General features: G+C 35.8%; 2 protein-coding genes across 2 annotated transcripts; both read right to left on the bottom strand.

The window, feature by feature from the left end:
• Positions 1 to 434: 434 nt before the first annotated feature.
• On the bottom strand, positions 435 to 19818 carry LOC129254934 (DNA excision repair protein ERCC-6-like). Its single transcript, XM_064108091.1, has 15 exons — positions 19722 to 19818; positions 14536 to 14637; positions 12838 to 13025; positions 12291 to 12478; positions 11744 to 11869; positions 11251 to 11416; positions 10499 to 10624; positions 9342 to 9434; positions 8191 to 8381; positions 7526 to 7637; positions 6767 to 6888; positions 6110 to 6317; positions 3579 to 3741; positions 3151 to 3340; positions 435 to 2437 (listed from the first exon to the last, which is right to left on the bottom strand). The coding sequence occupies exons 2-15, from the start codon at positions 14564 to 14566 to the stop codon at positions 2368 to 2370; spliced, it is 1974 nt and encodes a 657-aa protein (XP_063964161.1). The 5' UTR covers positions 14567 to 14637; positions 19722 to 19818; the 3' UTR covers positions 435 to 2367.
• Positions 19819 to 23627: 3809 nt separating this feature from the next.
• On the bottom strand, positions 23628 to 26963 carry LOC129276157 (galactosylceramide sulfotransferase-like). Its single transcript, XM_054912589.2, has 3 exons — positions 26952 to 26963; positions 26181 to 26185; positions 23628 to 25701 (listed from the first exon to the last, which is right to left on the bottom strand). The coding sequence occupies exons 1-3, from the start codon at positions 26961 to 26963 to the stop codon at positions 24666 to 24668; spliced, it is 1053 nt and encodes a 350-aa protein (XP_054768564.2). The 3' UTR covers positions 23628 to 24665.
• Between the last annotated feature and the right edge of the window lie 362 nt (positions 26964 to 27325).

Here is a 27325-nt window from a genome sequence, read left to right as displayed (position 1 = left end):
CACTTTTTTTCTTACAAGCAAAACAAAAGCAAATAAATTTTTCCAAAGTCAGATGCAAAGCAAGTTTGGTTTGTTTAATATATACACCAGAAGGCAGCTCACCACTAGTCCGGGATTTCAAGTTAAATGGGGGTCGGACGTACAACTTTTTTGTACGTCCGACCCCTGTACGTCTGACCCCATTGCAACTTCTTTTATGAAGTTATCTTGCACTGCTTAGATGCAAAGTTTAAATATCATAACATCTTTTACTCATATAAGTCTTTCAATATCATATACAAATTTCAATTTTAACATAGCTTAACAATGACCTTTTGTATTTTTTTTACCCAACGAATACTGGGGGCAAAAATTACCTTCCATCTTTAACATTTTGCATGATATACCTTAACATAGGTGATATTGCTGTGTAGTTTTATCTTTTTTTTTTCTTTGAAGTCTTGCACAAGTTTTGAGACCAATTTCACAAAAAATACCACTCATTTTTGACAATATGTAGATTTTCATATGATATCATCTTCAAGAAATGATGATTTATTTGTGTTTTGTGTACACATTCAATGGAAACTGTCTTTTTTCATCTCAAATTATCATTCAATTTAGTGGTAATTATGATTGAACAATAGCCTGCAGGAAATTAAAAAAATCGAAATAAAAACATACAAATACATGAGAAATTTATTAAACAAAGAAGTTCCATACATATAAAATAAGAAATTGCCTATTCCCCTCAATCTCAGATACAGCACTCGCCCCTCTATGGGAAATAGATCTGCCCATTGCTATAATGATACATGGGTGTCAAGACTATTCCACTTTTGCCAACAGGGGTGTAAGTTATGAAAATGTGAAGGGTTATTCATTTAATTCTGACTTATTCTCATTTCTTTATTTCTGCATCAACCATGTTCACACTTGGTACAAATGATCCTTATACCATGTTTGTGTTGATGAGGTCAAAGGTCATCTTGGAGTCAAAAGACAAGAGGCTATTCAGTCATTTTTTGACAGTTTTTGTATAAATCAAATTTCTTTTTTTTGTGCATCAATATTGTTCAAACTTGTAACAAATGATATGATAAGTGGTTATGATTGTTTGGTTAGTTGTCTTTCAGATAAGATAGAATTAACAAATGAATCTGATGCTGGTGAAGAGTTATGCTTGATTATAGTTGACATGCATTCAGACAGTGTACATCCGACCCCCATACTGATTTTCTTACAGTCAATCAAATTGCTCCACATATTACAAATGACTCAGGGGGTTACACTGTTGCTAAAGGTAAAGGTTTTTGTGCATCAATTGTTTTCAAACTTGGATCAAATTATCCATGGGTAAAGAGAATGGAGAGGTCAAAGGTCATCTGGGGCTAAAAATGTCAAATGTTGTATTTCTGCATTAATTTTGCTCAAACTTGGAACAAAACGATCAGTGGGAAAAACCACATATGTTCTTGAGGAAGTTGAGGATGGAAAGATCAAAGGTCATCTAGGGGTCAAAAGGTCATAATGCATACATTGATTGCAACATCAGGGAAGACTCATTATTCGAAACCCACCTTGTTTAAACAAAGTTTGTAACAGGATAAGTTTTTTAATGTTGAAGAAATTCTTTGTCAGGTCTTTTGCAAACCATTAAAAAAGATACATTTTACTTGAAGTTTAATATTAAAAATATCCTGCATTGTGTGAATAGTTGTGTTGTTTGTTATTGATGTGGTCTAAAAATGTAGATATCAAAATGGAAACAGTTTAACCCCTCTGACTCATTTATAACAGATATGAGGAGTATTTTGCTTGATTGTAAGAAAATCAGTATTGGGGTCGGACGTACATTGTCTGGATGCATGTCAACTATAATCAAGCAAAACTCTTCACCAGCATCAGATTAATTTGTTAATTCTGTCTTATGTGAAAGACAACTATCCAAGCAGTATGTATAACAAAAAAATTCCAGTTTAGAATTTCTACGTTTTGTGTAACTGATCTTCAAAGGGGGTCGGACGTACAGTGTGCAAATATTTTGCACAATGTACATCCGACCCCTCAAAGTGTACGTCCGACCCCAAATAGATCAGCCTGTAACTAAAACAAGGCAATGTCTATCAATTTCTTCACTTCAGTTCTTTAAAGATTCATCCTTTAGCTAACAGCCAATACTAGAATTTCAGTAACTGCATCACACAAATCACAGAGATTTTGACATGAACTTTAAAAGCATAAAACCTGCTTTTGTCTGATGTACGTCCGACCCCTCACATTTTTGCCCATATTTTCTATTCTTTATATAGCAGCCTGGTCCTGTCATGGTGTAATGATAGCCTAGGTCACATGTTATAATATACTGGAAAAATTAAAACGCTGCTATTAAATCAAAGGAGATTCAGCTCTTAAATGTGTCCGAATGTACGTCCGACCTTTATGGAATGACCCCAAACTAGGTAAAGAAGAGGAGAAAGGGAGAAAGGAGGAGAAAGAGGAGAAAAAGAAATAGTCAGCCATCTGTGCTTCTTCACCAATCAAATTCAAGAAAAGTTGTCAGTTCTAAATTGACAAGCAACTGAGATTCATTTATATTGGGAATAATATTGACAGGAGAAAGAGTAAATATACATGTATGGTCATACTATTAAATAGTTGTAATATCAATTAGATAATTTTTTTTTTGGAAGGATTTTGCTGAAAACATAAGCCCACTTGTTCCACATTGCTTTGCACTTTATTCCTGATTTGAGAGGTTGTAAGCAATCTCTGTGAAAAGTCAATCCTATCTGACTGAGATGTCAAAACATTCACTAAAGGGTGACCTCCACTTTCATACGTTTTTACCCAATAATATAGGTTTTTTTCGCAATCACAAAATGTTACCCGTTTTGGCAAGTTTCATTGAAGTTTTGTCGTAGGTGACATCATTGCTGATGCAGCACAACAGTTTTAAAATGAGACTGCACACTGAAGAGACAGTTCTCTTCATCCTGAAAATAGACATGTAGAATATTTTATTTAGGGGTAGTTAGTGTTTAATTGGTATGGTGCAAAGAGCATTGCATTGATTTTCCATTTTCTTTAAATAGTACAAAAGATCACACAGAAACTGACAGTTTAAAACCATGGACATGACATGGAATAGAAAAGGTTATTTTTACTCACCGATAAGGATTCTTGGAGCTACCGGTGGTCTGTTTGGTCAAGGATTCCTTAAAGATCTGTCTTCTGTATATCTTCTCCTCCACTGTGCCACATGTAATAAGACGGTAGATGACCACTGTCCTTGTCTGGCCGATACGGTAAGCCCGGTCAACGGCCTGGTTATCTGTCGCTGGATTCCAGCTAGGATCAACTGCAGAAAATTGAACAGGAATAGCCTCATTATACATGCAAAAAGATCTTTCTTTGTTATCTTTCATTAAAGGGTATATAAATGTTGGACAATAATGTGATATGCACTATATGATTATGGAATATAGTAGTAGTTGTTGTTATTATTATTATTTATTCATAAGGAAAGTGGATTTCCATAATTAAAAATGATTTGAATGAAGCACACATTTTATGAGCCAGGACTGTGATCTACTCACTGATGACGACCCTGTTTGCACCTGTCAACGTCAGCCCCACCCCTCCTACTTGAGTTGTGAGTAGGAACACACTGTAGGAGTGATCTCTTTGGAAACGACTGATCCTATCTTCTCTATCACTCATCTTGGTGATGGTGCCATCAAGACGCATCAGCTTGAACCCCTGCAGAAGAATAATTAATTGCACTCATTGACTTTATTGATTAGTTATTTAGTTTTCAAAATCATACAAAATTCCAATATTCAAATATGCCATACAATAAAACATAGTACAAGGTAAGCCTGGTTAGGGAGCGCCAAAGAACCAGAGCTTGTAAAGCTCCCTACAAGTACACAAACTTGGCATTATCCATCCACCAAGACACCCAGATATACAGGCAATCACACACACACCTGAAAGATCAAAGAGAGGAAGAAAGATATAAAGTAGAGAGGGGAAGAGTTGGTAATATAGCAAATACATTGTACAACAATTAAGAAAGTGAAGTAGAGGAAGGTTAATTCACTGAGAAAAGAGTGAATAAGGGCATCACTATCTTTATATACACCTCTGGGCAAAATAACTTGAAAAAAGACCCCAAAGCTGTTCTAGCAAACTGCATATGTTGACATACAGCTGGTGAGAAGGGCTTCTTTCAGAGTTTAATATTCATTTGGTCTACTTCTAAGATAGTCTAATACCACACTGGTTAAACCCATTGTCCTGTATTCTCATTTCAATTGTACTATGGTACAAAACCTAGTTTATGCAGATTTCTCATATTAAGTGCTTTCTTTTTAGTGCCCATTCAAGTGGATTTTTCTTGAAATGAAATAGGTGAGATTATGTACAAAACTCTGCATGGTCCATGGTTTTGTACCATGGTACAATTAAAAACTCTTTTGAGAATACTGGCCATTTGGTCTACAATAAAATTAGTCTAATTGCTGTTAGGTCTTCGATAGCTTGGTCTAATACTCAGTTTAGTTTAATTCTCTAATGTCTAGTTGGTCTAATTTCTACTTTTCAAATGAAAATTTGGTTCATAACCAGTTCATCTAACCATATAGACTAAGTTGTATTAGACCAAGTTGACTGGAAATGAGACTAAATGGTAAATGGGTAAAATGGCAATTAGACAAACTAGAATAAGACCATTAAAGAATTATGTTGGTGAGTTTAACTCTAATTCTCCCGGGGGGGGGGGGCCATAATGGCCCCCCCCCCCCTCGACAATTTTCGCGATATACCTGCTGCGCAAAATTTTTTGACCTCGCCGCTCACTGACTTTTTATTTTCAAGTCTGGCGCAAATTTTGAGACCAAATTTGTGACGCCCGGGTACGCGGTTACGACATTACGCAACATTATGTAAGTGCATGTCAGACCCAAAATTGCTCATAAACGTGATTTCATGTACAAATCCCATGCAAATTGTGTATTTAGCCAAAATTCATAAATGTATCATTATTTCTACTTTTGCTGATTAAACCTAATTGATTTTCCTTGTTTATGATCAGAATTAAGTCTGGAACGATTTCCATCGAAAAAACAATAAAAAACAAAAAGTAAAAAAACTAAGAAATACATAAGAAATTAAAAAAACAATAAAATACATAAGAAATTGGTCTTTCTACCAGAATTTTTTTCATTCACAATTGTTAGGAATGCTATAAAGAATATTTTCACCAAAAAATAGCATTCTAGGAGCTTTATTTAGTGAATCAGAGCATAAAGTATGATTTCATGAATAAATTAGCATACTTAATTCATATAAAATAAAAAAAATATGAATTCAGTGAAATTTACCAATGCAACTGCGTAGATTATGTCATTCTCTACCATCATGCAAATTTTCGTTGTGATCGCGCAATCCGCGGCTGAGATCTTAAGGGGGGGCCATAATGGCCCCCCCCCCCCCCCGGAAATGACAAGAATCAAAATTCCCCGGGAGATTTAGGGTTAAAGGGGAAGTACATCCTGAAGAAAGGTTTGTTGTAAAAATAGCAGAAAAAATAATAAAAAATGTTGGCGAATGTTTGAGGAAAATCCATTAAAGATTAAGTTATTAGAATTTTAAGTTTTGGATTTGTGATGTCATAAACGAGCAGCTGCCCAATATGTAATGTAATATACAATACATAAATTTCAATTTTGTAATGGTTCGTTATTTTTATTTTCTTTTGAGGAACAGGGGTGAAATGATTTGTCTTTTGTTATACTGAAGGTAAAGCAAAAACCCTATTTCAATTTTCTGAGGAAATGACATTTCAATGATATTTTTACCATACGATATGTAGGAAAACTGCTCGCATATGACGTCACAAGTCAAATTTTTAAAATTCTAATAACTTTTCTATTCTTTGATGAATTTTTCTCAAACCTTTGGCAATATATTTTTTTTATTTCTATTTTTACAATAAACTTTTTGTCAGGGTGAACCTCCCCTTAACACACTAATTTGCTCTCAACCAATTAATGATTTTTAAAAGATTGTAAAATTTGTCTGTGAAAATCACTGACATAACTTTTCATGAAATGCTCCAAATTACCCTTGCTTTGAGGATCTTCTCCACAATATCAAGCATCTTGCGTGACTGGCTGAAAACAAGACATCTGTGATCCTCTTCTCTAAGATTGGTGAGTAATTTGACAAGAAACTGGAGTTTACCAGACTCTAAGAAGAGCGTTTCTTCACTGATAGCATGGATACTGTTCGCAGCACACTCCATTTCATCAGGATCATCATTCTCATCATACCTAGTGGGTCAAATAGAGTGAGATTGGTGAGTAATTTGACAAGAAACTGGAGTTTACCACACTCTAAGAAGCTAAGAATAGTGTTTCTTCACTGATAGCATGGATACTGTTCGCAGCACACTCCATTTCATCAGGATCATCATTCTCATCATACCTAGTGGGTCAAATAGAGTGAGATTGGTGAGTAATTTGACAAGAAACTGGAGTTTACCGCACTCATTATTCTCATAATTTTAGATCGAAATAGCACATATGATCAAAATACATCAATACAAAAGAAAAGAATTCACTGAAAATAATGTAGAAAAGTACCCATCTTCTTCCATCAAAGTACCTCTGTCAAAAGCAATATTGTCTTTGTCTTGTTATATGACCCATGAATTTCAACTGCCAAATGAACTATGTATTGTTCTCCTTTGCACTCCGGCTCTTTTTCCAGAATATCTTACCCTTCATCAAACATCTTTAGCCCTAGTTGTCTACAAGCCCGGTTTGACAGCAGTCTGGGATGATCACAGATTTTCTTGAGGATCGTAAGCTCAGCTAAAGGTGATCGCTTGGTCATCAGCAACTAGGAACAGAAATGAATAAAATAACAAATTTATTTGAATCTCTTTCCTTGAAATGAACTCATTTAAAAAGACCAGTATTTATTTTGGCCTCTTCCTTCTCATCATCAATTATAAATACCACCATCAACATCATCTATATCATTAACAAAACCATCATCACCAACATCATTAACAAATCATCATCATTACCATCACCACCACCATCAACATCTTTTCACCACCACCATGACCATCATCATAATCATAATATTCTTCACCGCCACCATCATCATCATCTTCAACATCCTTTTCACCACCAGCATCACCATAATCATCTTCTTTACCACCACCACCACCATCATCATCACCAACATCATCATTATCATATCATCATCACCAACATCATTCTGAACATCATGAACAAATCATCATGAACAAATCATCATCATCATCATCATCATCATCATGATAATCATCACCACCACCATCACCAACACCACTACCATCATTATCATCACCATCCTTCTCTTTCTCTCCTCCGTCCTCATCATCACTACCACCATCATATCAAATGAATATCACATGCATTGGTAGCATTCTGAAACAGGTAACAAATAGTTGGAAAGACAATTAAAAAAAAAATATTCAAAAACATACTTCTTTGACCCTGTCTAGACTAATGAAATCCTTGTAGATATTAATCTGGGTATCGGTCAATGATAACCAAACGATCAGATCATTCTTTCTTGTCAGGGAGGGAATAACATTACTGTATGGATACAAAAAGAAAAATGAATATAAAGTTAAAATCATACAAATATCTAATAATGTTACATCTAATCATCTAATGGGAATGGTGATTAAGATGTTGTTCGGTTATTAGATCAATGACTACTGACTCATTTATTCAAATAGGTTTTTACACATTAATCACCTGGTTTCTCACAGTCAATGGATTAAAAAACACTAAATATACTCCTTCTACTCAATAATAAGGAAAAGATGATTGGAAATATTAGTAGTAATATAATATCATTAGAAAAAATGACACATGCTGATGATGCTGAGAGTTTCGATTGAAATTATTTCAAATGTTCAAATGGTCAATAGAAAGAACAATTCTGATACAATCAAGGAAAATATAAACAATTTCTGTACTGGAATTTTTATTTCTACTTCTGTTTTTTTCCAAAATTAAATTTGTGTCAAAAGCGTAACAATATAGTAAAGCAAGGGTTCTATGGCAAATAACAGTGGATATTTATTCTTTTTATCATTATTATCATTAAAATTCTTTCCTCCGTATACCCCCCAATACTAACTCAGGTGATAGGGATCCCCGTGTAGATCCACTGGCCTCACTATCTAAATCATCCTGATTACTCTCCTTCTTGTTCTCTAATACATCTGCCTTGGTCCGTCTTAAGAAGTATGGTGCTATAAGGAGGCGAAGGCTCTCTGCCATCTCATTGCCAAGGAGCTTCTCACTTGCAGTGGCATCTTTTTCTCTTGCCTATGAAAGATATTAAAGTTCAAGTGTAATACTATGTTTTCTATATCAAAGGATTCCGTTTAATATGAATAACAAACACTCTAAATCATTTAAATCCAAGTAACAGGATTTGAATAATGCGTTTCAAACTACAGTCCAACCTCTCTCTTCCGGACACGTTGGGACCAGCACCTATCCGGATAAGGGATTTATCTGGATCTGGGAGACCCAATATTAAATACACGCAGCTGCCTCCTCTATGCATGGTAGCTTCACATAATCTATTGTAGTGGGCCTACACATTCACTGCAGTGCCAGTACAAATTATAGACGTTCTTTACGGAAATGAAACTGATTGGTGGCCAAAACTCTTGGATAATTTACCTGCTGAAATGATTGAGGTATATATCGAGCATGACTCGAAAGAAAGAGAATGACTCGATGAATATAAGTTTTAAAATTGGATCATCGCGGCGAGCATCGCAACTTCGCAAAGACGGCCATTGTTATGACTTTTATGACTGGAAAATAATCCTGTCTAAGGTCCTTTGGTGATTTGGGTAAGGTATTTTCATAAATTATAATGTGGGTGTAGGTATTGGAAAATGTATGTAATCAAAGTGTGTTTGCGTAGGAATTTTGAGTTGAGATTGAAATCTCATTTCCCCCACGTACTAGATTGAAAAAAATGAATAAAATCTCGGCAAGTGTGCGTCCGGATAATAGAGAGATCCCGATAAAATAGGCCCTATTAAAAATATCCTAAAAATCCTAAAAATGAAAAAAATAAAATAAAAAAAAATGTTTGAACATGTCCAATATACATATATCTACAATCTAACTTTCCTTTTAACATAACTAGCAAAATTGCAAGAGGACACAAAAGGAGAAGTTTTCTGTGTTTCCTTCATTATCGATAGGTTGCCAAATCTCAAACCAAATTGGAAACTGATCATTCTAAGTACAGCATGTTGGTCTCACCCTTGTGATAGGACTATCATACTCTGATTTGAAGGTCTGCAGTGTACCCAGCAAAGTCCCATGTGTCACAAAGTTGAAGAGAGACCAAAGCTCCTGGAAAGGGATTTAAAGAGTTTATACAGATACCGTAGTCAATATTATTAAATATATAATGCCATTAGCTGTTTTAATGTCATTTGATGGTACATGTAGATCACAATAAAATAAAGGTACGTATCAACTGTAATAGACTGCACAGAGATATGCATGTATAGGACTACACCAAATTGTTAGCCCAACAGTTTTAGCTGTTATTAGATATATTTCTAATGTGAGGGCATTTGATGAGCAACACTTTTCAGTGGAAAATTATGGAAAGAATGCCATAGCTCACAATGATTGTTTCCACCAGTGTTCCTACAACTGAAAAATGCACAATTCCATACCAGTGACTACAGACTCGTTTTGGGTCAATTTGTGATACTGTTGGCTTAATCCTGGAAATAGGGAGGGACTTTCAGCTCCACCTAAATTTTTCATGATGTATTTACAACATAAGAAGTGCTTATTTTATGATAATTTTCATGTACATATGCAGATTAAACATTCTATTTTTTTTCATTTGTCTTTGTAATTTGTATCAGCATAGAATGTACTCTTTCTTGTATGTTGGTTGTATGATGGTTGTACATGTAATTGCTTAATATGAAAGTGCTATAAAATTATCAAAGCATACTTATCTAAATCTTTTATATATTTTATTGACAAAATGCCAAAGTTAAAATTTATCTGTAAGTACAATGCATTATCATATTAACAGAAAACAAATAACAAGTGAAACTCATATGGTAGTCTCGCCTGCATTAGAGTGCTTAAATATAAAAGCACTGTTGGCTTTGGATAAAACTAAGATTTTATTCACAAAGGGATAAAAAACAAAAGCATTAATTTCATGATAAAATGCTAAGATTGGTAACCTAAATGACCTTTGACCCTGACTGGAAAAATTTGTTAATAATACTATTATTTGTGATATCATGCAACAATACCAATTAAGTTTCATTCAATTTTATCACATATTTTCAAAATAATGAAAATATAAATTCTAATCCAAGTTAATTGATCTGAAATGACCTTTGACCCGGTAACTTGAATGTACTGAAGAGCAGGGGACTTACTTTGAGATTGTTTTGTATGGGTGTACCAGACAAGATGAAACGGTGCTTAGCTGCAATGGCATTTACAGCTTTGGTAGTCTTTGTAGGGTTCTTGATCTTATGACCTTCATCAAGGATTACATAATCCTGAGGGGAAAATCATAAAACTTTCATTATTTACATTATAATCATCCTCTCTGATCATCTAATCATCACCATCTTCATAATCATAATGAGTTATCATCAGATTTACTGTCAACATCATCACAAATTCACAATCGTTATAACTACTGTCATCTTCACCACCATTGTCATAATCATATCATTAACAGCATTGTCTGCAGCAGCATCACTCACCATCATCATCATCAATATCATCATTTTATCAGTAACATTTTCTTCATTAGCACCAGCATTATCAATTTTGATAACCCCCCTCCATAGATCTTTCTGTCTCCTGGAGCATATTATAAAGGAATCTTTTGAATCAACCAGCATTAGCAAGATTTTTTGTGTTTATCCAAATTCAGTCTCAAGTCATGCTGGCTGATTTGCGACATTCCTATAATACCACTCTCTACCTCAAAAGGTGGAAGACAAAATAGCCAGTACTTAGGCCTATATATGAATATGCTGCCATTGTTTGAAAGAAAAATATGAGCGAGCGATCCTCTTAATGTATCCACCAGAATGAGCTGAAATTTGGATTCTCTGTAGAAATATGAAGTTAGTTATTCCATCTCCATTACTCTCTCCTACTAGCCTCAACTTACCCAGACAAAATCATTGCATCGATAATGATTAATCTGTTCCCAGCACGTTACAACCAGTCCATAGCTAACCATCAAAACACCACCTCTCCTCTGTACTCTCTCTAGTAAGCGTTCCCTTTCTTTCTTGCTAGCACCATGGAATGTATGAACTCCTATGCCTGGAGCCCTGCAAGCACAAATGAAATTATTCACATGAGAATAATGCACTGAAACATCCTAAAACTGCAGTGATGTCATAAATTTGTAAGATGAATTGTGCAACCATATTGTTGGAAGTGATTTGTTACCACTTTTTAAAGTTTCTCTCCACAAAAAAGCGAAATCATTTTGTTCCCTCAAATACTATTTTTGAGAAATCATTTGGTAGGAATGAAATAGTCAAAATGCTTCTTTTGACACCACCCTCTTTCCATTTTATTTGATGACAGAAGCCATTTCCTTTCACTTCTGTCTGAAAAAGGGTAATTTGTAATCATCTTTAGAATATTCTTACCAATTCTTGAATTCTCTTTCCCAGTTGATGATGAGGGCTACAGGTACAACAATGAGCACATTTTCAACCTGCTCCATGTCAAAGAGACCACTTAGAAAGGCAACTACTTGCACAGTCTTACCAAGTCTGAAACAAAACAGATCCATGAGATGATTTATTATTTGCCTGCTGAGAGAATTTGATGCAAAATACTGATAAATCATATTTGGATGTTTTCTTTGAACTCTGCTTTCCTTCAGGCAGTATTGGTGTAATTTCATTTAATCATCACCAAATTTATTCCTCTGACAAGTGATGGAGGAGGACACTAATCATTGAAGTTGAAATGATTCAATCAGAATGTACATTTACAGTAGACTGAATTGGCATAATGTTAAAAACTCTAGACAAATTAATCATTATTTACTCTAAACCTACTGCTCTATCAATAAAATACAAGGATTACAAAACCTTGTAAGTTTCCAATGAAGGTGACATACTAATCCTTCAGGAAACACTCGCCACTTGAAGATAAACACTTCCAAGATAGATCCATGATCTTACTCACCCCATGTCATCTCCAAGAATGCCTCCTTTCTGCTTCCGATGGAGACGCCAAAACCAAAGAAGTGATTCCTTCTGATATTCATACAATCTCTTATAGAGATCTTTGTAGATATAGAATCCCTTGCCAACATGAGCCATGTTGTCATCTTCTTCATCTTCATCCTCAGATCCATTCTCAGCAAGATATGCCTACAGCAGAAGTCCAAATTACATTTAAACAAGAACAAGAACAATGAAAGTGACCTATGAAGTCCTATGTACAAGTTTTCATCATAGGGTAGGCCTATGTATTAATATGTTAAGAGCGACTTGTCACTTGGTCTAGTCTGTTTTGCGATTCATTCCCCCAACAAAAAAAGAAAGTGAAGCCCAATATCAAGGAGAAAGGTCAATTTCCCCCTCAAGATTCTATTCGATCAATTCTGTATTTGTGAATAAATAGCACATTGCAATGCTTACTGTTATTACAAGGATATTTGCAGAGGATTTTTTTTAATCTAATGCAAAACTCTTGATTAGGCTGGAAAAAAGAATTGCCAAAACTATACCTCTAATTTAAATATTCTCTTGAGAATTTTCTCGGTCTTCTGTATCTCAGCTGCCTTCTGTAATATTTCCAAAGCTGCTCTTGGGTGGCCCTCTTCAACAGCACTCTTTGCCTTTTTCATCAAAGCAGCCACCTTGGCTAGGTCAGCCTCACTACCTGGTCCCATACCAATGTTTCCATGCTGTATTTCTGCATGATTAATGGTTGAAAAACATTAATAATACACAAGATTTATGGTGCACTTTCCATCTTAATTAGATGTTCAAGGCGCTTCAGAGCAAATTAACAAAAGAAAAATAGAATACAGGTTCAAAACTTTTAACAATGAATACTGATGTTAGTCAAAAAGTACTCTTATATAAGTATGTCATAAGGGTGAATTTGGTTGCTTAAGATTCATCAATCTGGCATTTGCATGAGAACATAAATAGAGCTGGATGGGTCTACATGTAATTGAATTTTTTTTCAATCATGATCAAAACTCTGAAAAAATAATACACATAATAAATACGCTGAGAATATGAACACTATCAATTTACCACATGATTGATAAATGTATTCAAAATCAAATTTAGAGACTGAGTTATAGTAAACAAAAAAGTATTGAAAACTTGTAAACTGTTTCTATCAAATGATTATTTTCCTGTCCATATCAGGGGCCACTTCATAAAACTGTTTAAAGGTCAAGTCCACCCCAGGAAAATGCTGACTCGAATTAATAGAGAAAAATCAAACTAGCATAGTGCTGAAAATTTCATCAAAATCCGATGTAAAATAAGAAAGTTAATGACATTTTAAAGTTTCGCTTATATTTCACAAAACAGTGATATGCACAACTAGGTGAGTCAGTCGATAATGTCCATCACTCACTAATTTCTTTTGTTTTTTATTGTTTGAATTATACGATATTTCATTTTTTATAGATTTGACAATAAGGACCAACTTGACTGAACCATAAAGTATTAAACAATGCTAATTCCACATGTTCAGGGAGGACTTAATCATTGTATCACTTGACAATGAGGAGAAAATTAGAATATTTCATAATTCATATAATAAAATACAAAAGAAATAGTGAGCGGATGACGTCATAGTCTCCTCATTTGCATACCAGCCAGGATGTGCATATAAATGTTTTGTGAAATAAAGCGAAATTTTAAAATGTCATAACTTTCTTATTTTACATCTGATTTTGATGAAATTTTCAGTTTTATGCTTGTTGGATTTTTCTCTTTTTATTCAAATCAACTTTTTGTTGGGGTGGACTTGTCCTTTAAGTTAATTAGTGACTTTGAGAACGACTGGTGAACCTATGCTAAATAATCACCAATGAACATTTAATGGTGAATATTATATATTTACCAAAAGGATCACCAGTCATTCTTAAAGTTGTTCTCAACTTACAAACAGCTTTATGAAGCAACCACAAGAATATCAAGTTGGAATAACAAATACTGATTTACATCATTATTCATATTTCATACTATATATTTCTTTTATGTCAGTGAGTCATTCAGAGAACATACAATCTCAGTGTTTTTGTTATGAAATATTGTACTCCTCCAGAAAGAGAGTAACTTTTTTTCTTAACATATATTCCAGATTTTGCAAACTCCAACATATAAAACATGAAATTTGACCCTTTTCCCATCTTCCCTAGTCCCTACATAGTTCATAATTTATGATTTTGCAATATCACCTCTAAGGGGCATTTCTCCTGGTTGTTGCATCTTGCTGAAGCCTAGCCTGTCTTCAAGCCCAAAGGCAAGCAGCAGTTATCAGCAGCACAGTACAGGGTCCTCTACAAACAGAAGAAAGAAATTCAGTGAAGAAATAAGGCACAACGGATTAATATCACTCATTAATAAAGACGCAATGTATATTCACCAAGTGACTGGGTGGGGAAGGTGGACTGAGAATGGTAAATAATGCCTTCATCATTGCTGTTTGTAACAAAATGGACTCCCCCACCCCATCATCATTATATGGGCTGTGTACAGTAGAATTGGGTCCAATTTCATAAAAACCTACGATTATGAAAATTCTGCCATAATTGTAAATCTTTTACGCTGAAAATTACTTTACATCCAGAGTTTCACTTAGAAAAGTTTTCTTTTTTCAAAATAATTAGGCATTTTTTCAAAACCTTGACATTTGTCTTGAAAGTGTTATTCATTGCTTAGTTACAAGGATCATACCATGGAATTGCTGGAAAAGGTATTTTTAAATACAATTATATATAGCAATTCTTTACATTTGATGATATTGCCAGTCTATCAATGGCTACACTTGACATGGCCAAATGCCATTTTTTTTCTCCAGGTCAGCGATAAAACTGGGTTGGGATTGCATTTTTCCAGAGACAATTTTTTTTATCACTTTAAAGATTTAAAACCTTCACTTATTTCTTCACTCATAATAAATTCATTGCCAAGAAATAGTAATGTAGGTACAGGCTTTAAATCACTTATTTTGAGACTGATGATAGAACCCTAGAATACGAGTGAACTAATTTCTGTTTTGAGCACATTTAATAGATGCATGGCAAGATCATTTTTTCAAATCAATACTTATTTTCAACATAATTTGCACAAGTCTTATATCAACGGTCCCAAACTATGGGACTCAAGGTTCTCGCACACAGTGCCGGGCATGCAAGGAAGCAGAGGGTTGAGCAATCAGCGGCCAGGGATTCCATTTACTGCGATGGTGGTAAACTGCTGATCAAGCCTTGAAATAATTGGGCGCTGAGCGCAAATTCGCGCTCATAAAGCCATCAATTGCGCCCATAAAGCCCCAAAATCATCAAAATTTTGACGACCAGGCGCAAATATTTTCCAGGAATTGCGCCCTCCGTGAGTGAGCAGTGAAGCCATATCATTCATGTAATTTAAATATCTAAAAAGCCAAAATCAAGTAACTTTCAATTTACGATAAACACAGGCTAAAATTGCCAAGTGTGTCTTTTTTTCTGTACCATAAAAAGTGAGCTACGTCCGTCTTTTTTTTTTCTGTAATACATGTGCGCGCGTGCTTCCGGTAGCGGTTTTTCCATACTTCACCATGTGCAATTTCTAATGCACACATTTCCAGTTGGGATATCACAATTCTGCGATATAGTCATTCGAATTGCACAGGAGATAAATCCCTGTTCACAGCACATACGATGTGCGAGTCTTTTATCCTCACATTCGCCGACTTTGCTTGTCAAAACGGAGCCTTAATAATCCAAAATCACTTAGCTTATAGTTGTGAATTGTAGCTTTTTAATTTCTTTTTTGGAGAGGGGTAAATATCAGACAATAAATCATCAAACAAGGCTCCATCTAAAAAAAAATAGGAGGATGCCGTAAACTTAAGTGTGGTGTAAACTAGCCAGTTTGAGCTCATGTTCTCTGCCAGTGCTCTGGGTGAGAATTCTATCAGTAATGGCCTAAGTGATGGTGATTTTCTGTTTCAGATAGTTTAGATTTCATGTTAATTTTTGAAAACTGTCAGAAAACTTTATTATGATTTCTTCATTGTGATGAATATTTAAGTTATTAATGAATACATTTTCACCGAATTTAGACTCTCCCAGAATGAAGGGCATTTTCTGTGCAGATCTGCGTTTTCAAATAACTTGTGAAAAACTTACAATACATGTACATAGCCTGTGGCTACATTTATGTGCTGGAATTTGAATAGACTGAGTTAGATATTGATTTCATTTCTTCATTTCTTTAACATAATTTATATGCAATCCAAGTGCACCTCACAGTCACAATCACACACAAACACTCGCCCACACCCGTGATTCTAACCATGAAAAAAAACCTTTAAATTATTATTTTTTTCTAAATTTATTATAATTTGATCTGAATTCTCTCTTTCTCCATCTCTCTCTCTTTTTTATATTTTTATTTTATTCATTTATTTAGATTTTTTTTTTTTGGGGGGGGTTCATTGGTCGTGGTTCATTAAAGATGAAAAATACATAAGCCCATGTGTGTGTGGTTGTAAAGGGAATGTGGAGTGAGGGTGTCAAAACACACTTAAACATTTAAATCTGATTTCTTAAATGTTTGAATAAGCCTAATACTTAGCATGCTATTCATGTACTAATTAAAAAATTGGAGGAGCTGCGCTTACTATAAACAAATTTGCAGTGTGGTTCACCGTTATATATATATTTTTTAAATTGCTCACGGTTCCTGTAAAAAGCCCGTGAGGCGGAGGCAATTTAAAAAAAATTGCCCCCGGCTCACAGATGCTTATTAAAACTCGTCCTCCTCATCACATGGTCTACCTTCATTAAAGTCTAATGCCATTCTATCAACATTTCGTCTTACAGCCATTTGGTCCAAAAACCATTTGGTCCAATAATCACTTTGTCTGATGATCTGATCACCAGTTCGTCTATGACCATTTCGTCTCATAACCAGTTGGTCTAATTCCCGTTTTCTTTTCATTAATTTCGCCTAAATAACACTTAAGTCATATTAGACCAAATGGTATATGGACTAAATGGCTATTGGACCACCTGGTTACATTGTAGATGAAAATGGTGAGTGGAGTAAATGGAAATTAGACCATGTGGATAGTGGACGAACTGGAGGTAGACCAAATGAGAGTACAAGAGTTGGTAATTGGTTGAATTGGCATTAGACCAATTGAAATAAACCATGATGGCTGTATGGGGAATTCATCATTGTGTAGAACGGAAAGAGAACAGTATATTATTATATAATGCAAATTTAAATCACATTGATTAAAATTGTGATTTAAGTCATGATTAAAATCACTATGATTTGTTTTCAAATCGTTGATTTAAGTCACTTTCAACATGTACTAATGATCAACAATCTTTTTTGTTGTGGCAGTTTTATTTTTTGACTCAAAAGAAAAAGATTTCATCAACTTTATATCATCAAAACCTGAATAAATTCTTCAAATCTACTCAGAGCAATTAAAAGCAAGTCAATAAAATCAGGTTAATCTTGCAAAACCAAAGATGTACATGTAGCTTATAAGCGGTTAACATTTAGACCACTATCCTACTTTTATAAGTGGACTTACAAAATTTTCCCTGTAAAATTTGTCTTTATTGATAGTTAACAATGTTCTTGTATCTTTATGTCAAAATCCAAAAGAATTTTTTTTTCAGAGAAAACATAAAAGTAAAGGGTTATTGGCAGTTCTTCTATTCTGATCATTACATGAACTATTGCTCTCCAACACATGTCCAATGGCACTTCAGAACAAGAAATATGTAAAAAGTTAAAAAGAGGAATTTAAAAAAGAAACCTTGAACTTATAAGGCTAATTCCATCAGAGAATTTTACCAGGATGGGTTTGAACCCAAGGCATGTTCAGACTTTATAGGATTGTGCTTTGAACTGCGAAGGTTAGTGCTGAGATCATCAGCAGCCAACGTTACGCGACGCAAGCGTCCATATCGTGGGTGAAGAACAATAGAAAACAAGATGGCGGCGTAAACATCGGGCAAGTCTCTTCCGTCTATTCATGATATTTTTCTCATTTTTTAAAAATGAATTCTTGTCTAAAAATAAAATCCATAGCGTAGAAAATGAAGTTGTATCCCATGTACTAGACAGCTGGCAGCCGTCTGTTTCGAGGAGTTTTTAAACATTTTTTTATTTTTTGAATTTCTCCTCATACACAGACGGCTAACTATCGTGCAACTTCACTGCCCTGTTTTATCCGAACTTAATACACATAAACATATGGCCATTGAGTCCCCTGTACAGATCGCGCTAGAACTTCGGTCTCTGTATTTGGTGAGTGAAGCCAACGAAGTTCAGCTGAACAACCAACATAACAGAGACCGAAGCTTTTGGTCAACCCATGTACATGATTTAGGGCTAGATCTTTTAGAAAGAAAGTAGAAATCTCGGGGGCGAAAGTTTCAGGTTTTTTGGTGGTACACGCAAAAGTATATGAAGGAAGCCCTGGCTTCGTAAGAGTGTCCTTACGTTAGTAAATGATTTTTACTCTCTAGAAAAGCCGCCTGGCTAGGTCTGGTCAATACAAACAATTTTGATCAGTAGAGGCGCACGGCCAATATGGGAGACTCTCTCCAATAGGGGAGACAATCTCCCACATTGGAGACTTGCTTTGCAAAAGGACAAAAGAAACAACACATACAAAAGCATGATTTTTTCCACCCAAAATTTTGTCTCACTGAGGTCAGAAGCCCATTTGTTTTGTGTGTGATTGACAACAAAAATCCTTATCAAAACAAAAGTAGACGGTGAATATTTAAAAGTAGACGGTGAAAAGGGGTCATTTTTCATGAGGAATCTGCATATCACATTTTTATTTGCCGCCAAGGTAATCCTTTTGCAGCAAATGTAAACAAAGGAAATTGGACTCCAAAACTGGAGACTGTCTCTAAAATTGGATACCCAAATTCTTTACAAAAGTCTCTGATATTGGAGATAATCTCCCACATTGGACTTTTGGAGACAGTCTCCAATATTGCCTGGCCGTGCGCCTGTTGATGAATTCTAAAACTACTAAATTTTTACATTTTTTGTCGTAAAATCAATTCGTTTGTAATACGCAATAATTTTAATGAGCTCAAGGTGGTCGATATGTGGTGGTCTCACTAAATACAGTATGATTTAGGCAGCCGGGCCGGGCGGGCGTGGGAAGATCCCCTGACCTGTCCACCGAACCAAGCCAGGGAGCGCGGCCCGCAGGCGCTCCCTGATGACCCTGTGTGTCCACCTCACCTGCCTGCTGCAGCTGAACTTTGAAGTTTTGTAATCTTTCTAGTAAAAAATCTAGACTTACAAAGAGTCTAAAGACAAAGCAATTTAATTATTTTGTTGTAATTTAAGGAGTTACTTGCAGTATTTAATCATGAATATTCATACTTACAGTAAATTTGACGTATTTCTTTAAGTTTTACTGTGTTGCTCCAGCTCCCGGGAGTCGTATTCAAATTCACCGCGCCATTACAGTATCGAGAGAGGGCGCATGGGGCTTGGGTAATGTAGTGTTCCTAGTGTAATACAGGAACACTAGGGTAATGTTCCTAGGGTAGGCTAGTGTTCCTGTTTTAATACAGGAACACTAGGGTAGGCTAGTGTTGGAACACTAGAGTAGGATTTCCAATGCAAGATCAAGAGTATTGGAAAGTTCACCATTTATTGTAAAAATAGCAGAAAATTATTTAAAAAATAGTGGTGAAAGTTTGAGGATTATGAAAATATGAAAGACATTGTACCAGGAATATGAAAAAATATAATACCCAAAAAAATGAGGCTAAAGGGTTTAATTAAACTCGAGTCTAACTACTTATAAATAGGATCCGTATTTTTCGAAATAAATAATGCAAACGCGAAGAGCGAGCTAGAATTTTCATAGGCCTACTCACCAGAAATGGAACTAGTTGGTACATATACCGGTATTGGAAAATGATGAAGAGGGTACATAATATCAATTAATAAAATACGAGCGGAAAGTGCAAGGGAAACAAATCATTTGGAGATTTAGACCTAAAAACCAAACATTTTATGCACTTTTTTTGTTATCATGAACATAATCCCAGACAAACAAAAAAACAATGAAAGCTAGAATTTGGCGCTACATTCGGGTAAGTTTTGGCGACACTCTAGTAAGTATAAAATCAGTATGGCGCATTTAAAGGGATGGTCCGGGCTGAAAATATTTATATCTTAATACATAGAGTAAAATTCAGTGAGCAAAATTCCGAAAATTTCATCAAAATCGGATAACAAATAATAAAGTTATTGACGTTTAAAGTTTAGCAATATTTTGTGAAATCAGTCGTTATGAATATTCACATTGTCACATCCCCACTTTCCGTTTTCTTATGTTATTACATAAATCATATTTTTTCATTATTTCATACTTGTGTGAATAATAATCCCTTATAATGAAATAAGTTACCGCAATAAATATCTAATGCACTAAATCAGTTATCCAATTTTTCTAGTTCTTGGAGGAAAAAATTTGAATAACCTAATTTAATATAATAAAATACAAAAGAACAAGTGGGGATGTGACATCATCAGCCCACCTAATGAATATTCATGACGACTGTTTTCACAATATTTTGCTAAACTTTAAAATTCAATAACTTTGTTATATCCGATTTTGATGAAATTTTCGGCATTCTACTCTATTTATTAAGCTATGAATACTTTCAGCCCGGACCATCCCTTTAAGTTTAAGATCAAATTAGCCCACTAATAGTTAAAGTTCAAGTTGGTGCTCCTCATAATGATTAGTCGCGTGCATTTAAGTGTCCGAAAGTCATCACACACAGCTTCAACACAGGGAACAATGGTTTTCACGAGCGTAATATTGCAAAAATCCGGGTACCGGGTATATTTTTTTTAAACTATTGATAATCTCACACTAGCCTAGATTGATAATAGTGTGAAAATTTTATCCAATTCCATTAATTTGATGTAAATATTGCCACAATTAATTCACTATTTATGTCTCGCTGTTCATTTGAAATTGTCCATGTTCACTACTCTTGCTATGGCAAACGGTCCGAAACCACCCATATTTTCGACACACTGGCATCTTTGTTTTCCCACTGAAATATCCCTGAGGGTAAAAAGGTCGAGATTGATTGTCATCTCAATGCTAAATAGATTACCTACATGTTGATGTATAATACTTTATTACTGGTATAATGGTTACATCTCACCCCCCCCCCATACTTTGAGATTCAGCAGGCAGAACATGGCATATTTCTGGGTACAACGTCACATGATCGACTAACGTATGATAGTTTCCGTTCCTAGACCCTTTTCATTTGGAACAATAATACAATCCAAACAAAATTAACTAACACATTTAATGTTGATAGTAACAATGTTTTTGTACTATACAGCTTTGTCTACTGATATTTATAATATTGCTACAGTTTGAGAGGGCAAATATTTAGTAGTATCGAGTCCGGAATCGATTTTGACTTGCAATAATGTATAAACTAGCAGGCTGCATCGTCTGCTACGTAAACCAAATGAGCGAACATGACCGAAACTAACCATTCGGAGTTTTGCCTCGCCTCATAGTCGGCGGAAGCGGGGGGACCCTAAATTTGAGGTGGGGGGGACGGTCCCCCCTAATTTTTTTGTTGATAATTTTGTTTCCTGCGTCCCCCTAAATTTACGTGGGCCCCCCTGAAATTTTTGTGGTCCCCCTAAAATTTAGGTTGATGACCTTTTTTTTTTTTTTTTTTTTTGCTTGTCAAAAATTAAAAATGTTCGCGATCCCCTCCTAAAATTTAGGTTTAGGTTTTCCCTGTGTCCATCAAAAAATTTCAGGTGGGCCCCCCCTAAATTTTTTTGGCTTCCGCCGCCAATGCCTCGCCTGCATAGCAGAGCGAGACTATATAGAGCCGCTTTTATGAAACTTGGACATAAGGGTAATCAAGTATTACTAAACATCTTGAGTTTCAGGTCACATAACCAAGGTCTACGGTCCTTTAGAGTCAATGAACTTTAGACCATGTTGGGGGAATCAATATTGAATCTTAACCAAGGTTAAGTTTTTGATATGTCATCATAACTTAGAAAGTATATGGACTTAGTTTATGAAACTTGGACATAAGGATAATCAAGTATTACTAAACATCTTGAGTTTCAGGTCACATAACCAAGGTCTACGGTCCTTTAGAGTCAATGAACTTTAGACCATGTTGGGGGAATCAATATTGAATCTTAACCAAGGTTAAGTTTTTGAAATGTCGTCATAACTTAGAAAGTATTTGGACCATGAAATTTGGACATAAGGTTGATATGTATCACTGAAGATCCTGCCGGTGTTTTAGGTCACATGACCAAGGTCGATGGTCACTTAGGGTCAACGAACTTTGACGATGTTGGGGGTATTTGTGGAATTGTCATCATAATTTTGAAATGTTATGGATCTAGTTCATGATCACTTAGACATAAGAGCAATTATTTCCATGAACATCCTATGCGAGTTTCAGGTTACATGACCAAGGCCAAGTTCATTTAGGGTAACGAACTTTGTTAATAGAGAGCGATGTTGGCTCAGTCGGTAACGCGTCTGCCCGTCGAACCAAAGATCTTGGGTTCGAGTCCACCCCGGGCGGATGACTGAAGCCAGTGCGTTGTGTGTAAACGTCTCTCCCATGTTTCATAGGTGCAGGCTATGTTACAGTGAAAACACTCCGTCCCTCGGATATGACGTTAAATGGAGGTCCCGTGTAGAGGAGAGTCACAACCTTTGCATGTTAAGAACCCACTGCACTATTCGTATAAGAGTAGGGGGAAACCCCGGTGTAGTAGTCCACCCACACTCCCGGCCCCAAATCAGTTATCATGGTTATATCGGGAGGAGAAAAAAAGGAAAATAAAAACACACCCTCACATACACCCCCCACACACACCCTCACATACATAAAAAAAAATAGCTAATGATTAGCTGTAAAAATATATAGTTTTCTATCTTCAGAAATATGCTAATATTGCTCTTATATAGAGCCAGGAGCGACGCCGTGCAACCTATGATTGACATATTTGTTTTAATTGAATAACAGAGTATTTCAAAGTTGCACGACACAAACTTCTCTTTTTATACTCTTCTCTCTTTCCTTTTATCCCCTCTACTCCTCATCCCCACTTTAAAATTACAGGGGCGGTCACTCCTCACTTGGTGCCGCCCCTGCATGGATGGGTGAGAAAAATAACCTCTATGCGCTATGCTTAGCTAAATTTAACGTCATGAAAGCAACAACAAAAAAACAACAACAAAAACAAGAAATACAATGAAACCTCGAGTAACATGAACTTTTGGGGGAATTTATTTCGGAAAATGAGAAAGCTAACCGTATATAAAATAAACACAACTATCACTGTCTACAAAAAAAATGAAGAGGCTAACAATTCGTAACGGTCGTTATCTTTTCTTTTTTTTCAAGAGAAAGGGTTTGTTAATCATTATGATCTCCAATAATCATATTGGGAAAGGATCATTATTCATCAATATTCATCAAGTTAGAAGGTCCTTCATCGAAACAAAAATCGCAAGTCACAATCGAAGAAGGGGTCGCTAGTGATTAAATGAAAGGATCAATATTCAATCAAGACATCTTATCAGACTTAGTAGCCCTCTTCTTGGACTGTGTCTATAGTTTTCTCCCAGAACGAACCTTTCTCCGATTTTGATTAGCCATCTTTAAGGATCCTCCTAAATTGAAATCATCACTCACATTATGAATTACGGATCATAATGGCCAGCATGACTTCCATAAATAGTAACCTCATTTCACTTTATTATGAGTAGCGGACCTTTGGGAATAGAAAGGCGTATGTTTATTGCTAAAAAGATAAATAACATAATGCACTAGAATATTGACATCGGAAACCATTGTATAAACAGGTCTGTAAAAACATGAATTTAAAAATTTAAAACATACATAATTGTTGGTGTCAAACCCAGCAGAAGAATAAAGCTGCATTTCAAATCAATTTAACTTCTGTGGCTTTGATATTAAACATAACAAACGCACAACATCCGACGACTATATCATGAATAATAATTCGACCGAACAAATATCAATGTTACCAATAGCATTTAAAAAATGATAAATAAATGCACCAAATGTATATACGAAGAGTTGTTCTCATGGACATTGCACAACGACGCTGGGTAGAAAACATTACGAAAGAATTGATTTGAAATAATTAGGAATGTCTGGATGTGATCAAGATAACACCCATGCATCTTTTTCTCTCAGCAAAGTTCTTCATTAGGGAAATACTCTTACATAGATTATTTGTAGGCTAATGAAGACTCTCGAAAGAAACGCCATCATCCCCGTACTTTCGGGTTTGGCAAAAGTATACCCCTATCCCACATCCGACGTTGAATGAATCTAGTATATTCTACGTCTCCCCACAGAAGTTCCTGGCAAAACTGTGGAGCGCCCTCTTTTAGAATGTACTTCACCTCTCGTACATCCTTACTACCTTTTCGGCTGAAGTCAATGCATTCTTCTGCAACCTCACCAAGTCTTGTTCTGTAATAATCTAAATCATGCTGAAAATTTGGTCCATATTCTTCAATCTTTCTCCATAACGTTTTGTTGAAATGCTGATATAATTGCATATCTGCCTTGTTCCATACTTTGATCTTGTCTTGCAAATTGCTAGTCATCTGTAAACGATGACTTGGGCTTCGTATACCTTTTGAGATATAGATAACATCTTCAATTTCCCAACATAGCAATCGACGCATAAGAATCATAGATTCGTCAAAGTACTCACTGACCATGACAAGATCAAAATCGTTGTCGAGTTTATGAATGGTTTCAGCGACTGCATCTTCATCATCATGGTATGCATGTTCAAGACCCAAATCGAAGAGCTGGTTGTTCTTCGCAAACTGCCAATACCCTCTCTTCACGGAACCAAAGTATTTCTCTGGATCTTGCATGAATTCTTCCAAATGATTATTTGTCTTTAAACCCATACCTTTACCGAGATTGAAGTATCCAAATGCGGATTCTAATTGGTCGACCGGGTTGCGAACGATTGTAATGTATGTTGCGTTGTGTACGACATCATCCATCTCGGCTTTGTTGAACCGTGCATGATTGGTTATCATATGATAGCCATCGGCTTTCTTCCAACCAATGGCTGAGTCAGAAGCTTCGCGAACCATACCACGTGAGAACAAAGGGGCGTGGTAGAACTTTAGGGCTGCATTTGATACTGCAAAGGTCAAGTTTCTATTGAAGCCGTAGCGTTCGATGATAGCTGAAGCGGTGCTGCTTGCAGTCTTGTGTGTCTTGAGGAAGACGACCTTCTCCTTGCGACTGCAACGATATTTTCTTCGGGTGGAATATCTGTAAAGATGCAATAACAAAAAAATCTTAAGTATTCTGGTTACATTGAAAAAGACATTTTTATCATGATTCGAATTGCAGATGAACACCATTCATTATGATTTTAAACAAGATGCCTCGATACGTATTAACAAGAGTGTCGCTAAGGCGAGCACATTATACGCCCGCCTGTAACGCGGAAAATGGAGTTATTGGTCAACCAAGAAGGTGGCGACTTCACCTCTGACCTTCTGACCTCAAATCAATAGGCTTCCTGGGATACATGCTAGTATCATACACACCAAATTAGAGGAGCCTAGATTAAGTTAAACTAAAGTTATCGCGCTTACAAGGACTTCAGAAGGGTAAGATGAAAACCTGTCACTGTGACCTTGACCTTTGGATCTCAAAATTGATAGGCTTCCTGTAATCCAGGCTAGTATCATACACTAAGTTACATGAGCCTAGGTTAAGTTAAACGGAAACGTTTAAACGTTTACAAGGACTGCAAAAGGTAAGATGAAAACATATCAGTTTGACCTTGACCTTTTGACCTCAAAATCAATAGGCTTCCTGGGATCCATGCTAATATTATACATTTTAAATTATAGGAGCCTAGGTTAAGTTAAACTAAAGTTATCGCGTTTACAAGGACTTCAGAAGGGTAATATGAAAACCTGTCACTGTGACCTTGACCTTTGACCTAAAAATCAATAGGCTTCCTGGGATCCATGCTAATATTATACACTTTAAATTATAGGAGCCTAGGTTAAGTTAAACTAAAGTTATCGCGTTTACAAGGACTTCAGAAGGGTAATATGAAAACCTGTCACTGTGACCTTGACCTTTGACCTCAAAATCAATAGGCTTCCTGGGATCTATGCTAGTATCATACACCCCAAATTATATGAGCCAAGGTTAAGTTAAACTGAAGTTATCGCGTTTACAAGGACTGCAGAAGGGCAAAATGAAAACATGTCGGTGTGACCTTGACCTTTGACCTCAAAATCAATATGCTTCCTGGGATCTATGATGTATCATACATACAAAATTATATGAGCCTAGGTTAAGTTAAACTGAAGTTATCGCGTTTACAAGGAAAAGTTAACGGACGGACAGACAGACGGACGGACGGACACCGAATGTGATACCATAATACGTCCCGTCTAGGACGGGCGTATAAAAAAAAACATACGCAGTGGCGTACCGTGGGTCAGGGCATGGGGAGAGGCACCAGCAAAAAAACATTGTTTGCCAGAGTTTTTGCTTACTGTATTTGCCATAGTTTTTTTTATGGCAACGGGCCCCTGGTGGGCACGCGAAGAGCGCGTAATAGCCACTGTATAATAGAGACATTGGTTAGATGACTAATTGGTGTTAAATGACAGTCCAGTATTAAGTTTTTTATTTCACTATTTACAAACGTTTACTAGGTTAGCTGCAACAAAATCACTGCCATCTTGGTAGCAGCCAGAGCTTCTTTGTGAAAGTTGTCAAGTGTAATAACATAGTATAGTCTACGCTTGCAGACCTTCATCAGTTATCACCACAGACGTAATTTTAAGGACTGTGAACATTTTTGTTGTTCAGACCTTAAATAAAGGAAAATAATCAAATTTTTGTAATCATGATATGTACCTGTCTC

Source organism: Lytechinus pictus, chromosome 2, assembly GCF_037042905.1.
Source record: "Lytechinus pictus isolate F3 Inbred chromosome 2, Lp3.0, whole genome shotgun sequence".
Lineage (NCBI taxonomy): Eukaryota > Metazoa > Echinodermata > Echinoidea > Temnopleuroida > Toxopneustidae > Lytechinus > Lytechinus pictus.
Note: the sequence above shows the minus strand (reverse complement) of the source record. Positions and strands in the feature narration are given on the sequence as shown.

Bases quoted from the DNA above. Each gene is read 5' to 3' on its own strand.
- LOC129254934 (XM_064108091.1), bottom strand. From the start codon at position 14,566: ATGCAACAACCAGGAGAAATGCCCCTTAGAG. The intron at 8,382-9,341 runs GTGAGACCAACA...TATCTTTCATAG, and splicing joins ATGATAGTCCTATCACAAGG to GCAAGAGAAAAAGATGCCAC. The intron at 7,638-8,190 runs GTTAGTATTGGG...GTATCCATACAG, and splicing joins CGGGGATCCCTATCACCTGA to TAATGTTATTCCCTCCCTGA.